Raw genomic sequence first — 4,337 nt, 5'->3', positions numbered from 1 at the left:
ATACCATACTGGCTCCGTTTCTGGCAGGTATTACTCCATCCCCCCCCCCTCAAGTTCTTGATTCTCGAAACATTCGTACGAATGCATTCATTCACCGGTCGTTTTTGTAGTGCATCCGTCGATGGTTTGAGGAAAAAGAAGCAATGCATGCATACAATAGTATAAACTACATCTTGACAATTGTTGCAGTCATCATTAGAGGTATTTTTGAACTAAAGAAGGGAATGGCTTGGATAGTGTTGTCCCTGGTAAGCTCAGCTGTTGTAGTAGTAATCAGTACATATTGGGACATCGTCCACGACTGGGGACTTTTACGGAGGCATTCAAAGAATCCTTACCTGAGAGATAAACTTCTGGTTCCGTACAAAAGTGTCTACTTTGCAGCAATGGTAATACCGATGCCGATTTCATCGTCCAACGACTCAGATCGATGGTGATACTAATAACTGCATGTTTTTGGTGCATAGCAGGCCCTGGATATCGTGTTGAGAGTCAGTTGGATGCAATTGGTATTGGAATTCAACCTGCATTCACTTCATAGGATGGCAGTAACAACTGTTGTTTCGTGTCTGGAAATCGTTCGGCGCGGTATGTGGAGCTTCTTCAGGTACCGCAACCAGTATAGTTTCTTACATTTTTCACCACCGTCTGAAAATTACTTGTCACCATGCTTGAAATTCCTTTGTGTTTGTATGATTTAGGATAGAGAATGAACACTTGAACAACGTTGGCATGTATCGAGCATTCAAATCGGTTCCGCTTCCTTTCAACTATAATGATGGGGAGGAGGAAGAGGGATCAAGAAAGGATGATTAAGCTTTAAGCACCGTTGACATCTGCATCCAGAGGTTTTCTTAGTACCATGCAACCCGAAACCGAAACCGAAACCCAGCCTAAGCCGATCCAAATCCAGTTCCTGGAAGGCAATCCAACTGCATTAATAATCCCAACTAGTTTGATAATTTGTATGATCATATCGTGTTTATGTATTATATGGTGTCACAATAATATTTGAAGGCTTTTTTTGTATTTAGATCATCATCATGTTCTGTGAGATTATCATATGATATCTTTAAGGGAAAATTATAAATTTCATCATTCAACTTTGTTTTATTATTATTTTGATCACTACAGTGTAAAATTTTTCAATTTACTCGCTAATTTTCTTATTTATTCCTGTGAAAAGTAAACAAAAGATTTTCTCAAGGGTTTTAGGAGGTTTTAAGCGGAGCTGCCTTCTTTCAACAGCAGACAGCGATTCACACAAACTCTTAACTCAGGAATTCGATCCGGTTCCATCTCACCGAATCCCGGAATCCTTGGATCCCCAAGCCCCAAGAGACCTTTCAGATCCTTCAACCCGAGACCACAACCCGGTTGACCCAGAGCCTGATCGACCCGACGGTGGTTCATCGAATTCAGGAGGGGAAGGAGAAGAAGAAGAAGGAGAGTGTGGGTTTTGCTTGTTTATGAAAGCCGGAGGCTGCAAAGAAAGCTTCGTGGCTTGGGAAAATTGCGTTGACGAAGCCAAGAAGAACGACGACTATATCGCCGCCAAATGCATGGCAGTAACAGCTGCTTTGAGGAGATGCATGGAGGATCACGCCGATTACTATGAGCCAATATTGAGAGCCGAGAAGGCTGCCCATGAAGAAGCCATTAGGGAGTTGGAAAAAGAAAAGGCAGCTAAAGAAGAGTCTGAGCGAAATTCGGGATGCATGAAGGATTTGGAGAAAAAAATGAGGTGGCTGCTTTTATTATTTTACTCCCTTCCTGGGATTTTGAATTTTAAGTGCTTTTAGTGGTGAATTGGGCCATTTTTATGGCAAAAGATGGTACTTTTCTTGGTAGTGGTTTATTTTTTTTTTCAAAAGAATGTTGAGATAGAGGAAAGGAAATTCATGAGAAATGTAAAATAATGAGGGTGATTAGTTCACTAAAACAAACAATTTTGTCTATTAATTATCTTTGCTTGTTTAGATTACTTCTAACACAGCTAGGAGTACTTTAGACATGATTGATTTATGTGACTTAGTAACTTTGAAATTCTAATGTTAGAAAATAGAAATGATCTTTGAAGTTGCTGATTATTCACTGGCTGATTCAGTTTTGCACTCTGAATTGCTTGAAAGAACAATCTTTCAACATGCAGTGATTAGCCAATGACTCTGAAATAGCGACTTTATTGATTTTAGTCACTGGCTGATTCAAGTTTTGACCCTGAATTGTTCGAGAAGGCAATCTTTCTACATGCTCTGGTTAGCCAATGACTCTTAAACAGCTTTCCAGGAACACTACAGACCTTAACCTTGTTGGTTTTAGTCATGGTTGATGACTTGATTCATGTTTTGACCCTGAATTGTTCGAAACAACAATCTTTCTTCATGCTCCGGGTAGCCGATGACTCTTTCATAGCTTTCGAAGAACACTCAAACCCCTATTGACAGTAAGGTACGTGTTTTATTCCATTTTTCAGTTAAAAGATAGTTAATGATCAACCTTTCAAGAACTGAATGAGGAATTTGAAGGTTTTGCAAGCATTGCACTGTGAATCCGCATAAGGAAGTGTTACGAGGAAATGATTCCATTTGTCTTGTTTATTCAAATGCATTCTAATTCAAGTTTAGCTTATTGTAGCACTTAAATCTTCAGCTATTTCATTCTGCACTCTGACACGAGACCCACGGTGTGCTCATATTACAATGGTAGGTTTTGTGTTTCCTTCAATTATTTTATTGATTGGATACAATGTTAGACTGTGATCCAACGTGTGTGAATCCGAGTATGATGCACAAAGCCCTACAAGGGTCATGATCGATAATGGGATATTGTCTCAGCGAGTTGAGTTTTCAAAGCTCAACCCTTGTACTCGAATCTACAATCTGCCTTTGCTAATGATGACAAGGGCAGATGCTAAAAGGATTTTGGTTGTTGTTGAAGATCAGGTAATGTATGGTTGCAGCCGGCAATATATGATGAATGGTGGCTATTAGTTCGAATATGCCACTTCTTGTTGGTATGCTTAACTCAAATATGAAAAGCGCCGTCTTCTATAATATATGTGGAATGTTAGTTCATACTAGTTTATGTTATGGCTGTAAAGGTGGAGGTGAGGAAGTAGTTGTAGGGGGAGGTGGAACAACTAGTTCAGTTCTAGCCGGGTTCTTCTATGGTGTCGCCAAGCATTCGTCCATTGAAGCTAAAATCAGATATGAAATATCCAAAAGTTTATCGACATGCAGCATTATGCGAAAATGTTGCGACTGTGGAACAGCTGTTGAAGCCAACACACTCCCAAGCGACCACAGGATCTATCGTGACACGAATATCGTGATTGCAGTGCAAGGATGAGATCAGTTTGGGGAGATGATTGCATGAGTTCAAGCCAGAGATTTTGATCACCAAGAATGGAGAGATTAAATGTGTGCCGCATTTCCAGTTCCCGGCATTCTGCGCAGGGCCGAGGATTTGTCCAGTGAAGGAATTAGTTTTTACGATGATGAAGGCGACTGTGGCAACGATGATCTAGAACTACAACATTGAGATGATGAAGGGTCGCCCAGCTAAGCCCAAGAATACCACATGAAGCATGGACTCATGACTACGATCAATAACAGATGGACTCATGATTAGATAAAACGGTAACAAATAGTCGGTTGATAAAAATTCGTTAATAAAAACAAGGCAATTCTTTGATAGATTAACACTATGAATATGATTAAAAATCATTATACATCTTTAAATGCTGTTTAAATAATAACAATAAATCAATAAAACATATGATCTTTTAATATGGTTTTTGAGTAAAAAAAATCTACGATTAATGAATTATATAATTCTTTTAAAATAAATTAACAAATATATTATTATTAATCTAAATATATTAAAATATATACTATTTTAAAATTTATAACTTACCTTCATATTTTAATTTTACGAGTGTATTATTTTTATTAAATATTTAATTTATTCTTTACTTTATTTAATTTTATTATTAATCACTGATATGACGGATTAAAAATTAAAATTAAATAATGTAAAAATTGATTGAATTAAGAAAAAATAGTTTTTAAAGATAGGACAGCGAAGCTTTAAGACAACATCTGGGATTTTACTATTTTAGGACAAAGCTAAGCAAGCCTAAGTGAATCTAAAAGTATTCGTAGTTTACGTGTCTGTTCCAATCCTATCCCACCACGTAGCTTTTTTAACTTTGACCTCTTTTTTATTATTTTCACAATTTTTAATTTTATTTTTTCCGATCTCTTCCTCTTCTTCTTGCAGCCACTGATTTGCTTTCTCTGTTTTGCTGAATCGTTGTTCCACCGTATCGGAAG

General features: G+C 37.6%; 2 protein-coding genes across 2 annotated transcripts in view; both read left to right on the top strand.

The window, feature by feature from the left end:
* The window catches only part of LOC120156491 (phosphate transporter PHO1 homolog 10), a 3,507-nt gene extending 2,691 nt beyond the window's left edge, over positions 1-816 (top strand). The window contains exons 11-14 of the mRNA XM_039167802.1: positions 1-27; positions 111-389; positions 471-607; positions 702-816. The exon at positions 1-27 is cut by the window's left edge and continues 123 nt beyond it. Coding sequence (XP_039023733.1) covers positions 1-27; positions 111-389; positions 471-607; positions 702-816 — 558 coding nt within the window. The remainder of the gene's footprint in view (positions 28-110; positions 390-470; positions 608-701) is intronic.
* Positions 817-862: 46 nt separating this feature from the next.
* LOC120156490 lies at positions 863-1,889 on the top strand. The gene is made up of 2 exons (XM_039167801.1): positions 863-923; positions 1,216-1,889. The coding sequence occupies exons 1-2, from the start codon at positions 863-865 to the stop codon at positions 1,800-1,802; spliced, it is 648 nt and encodes a 215-aa protein (XP_039023732.1). The 3' UTR covers positions 1,803-1,889.
* The last annotated feature ends 2,448 nt before the right edge of the window (positions 1,890-4,337 follow it).

Source organism: Hibiscus syriacus, unplaced genomic scaffold (assembly GCF_006381635.1).
Source record: "Hibiscus syriacus cultivar Baekdansim isolate YM2019G1 unplaced genomic scaffold, ASM638163v2 tig00111220_pilon, whole genome shotgun sequence".
NCBI lineage: Eukaryota > Viridiplantae > Streptophyta > Magnoliopsida > Malvales > Malvaceae > Hibiscus > Hibiscus syriacus.
This window is presented reverse-complemented; position numbering and strand designations above follow the sequence as displayed.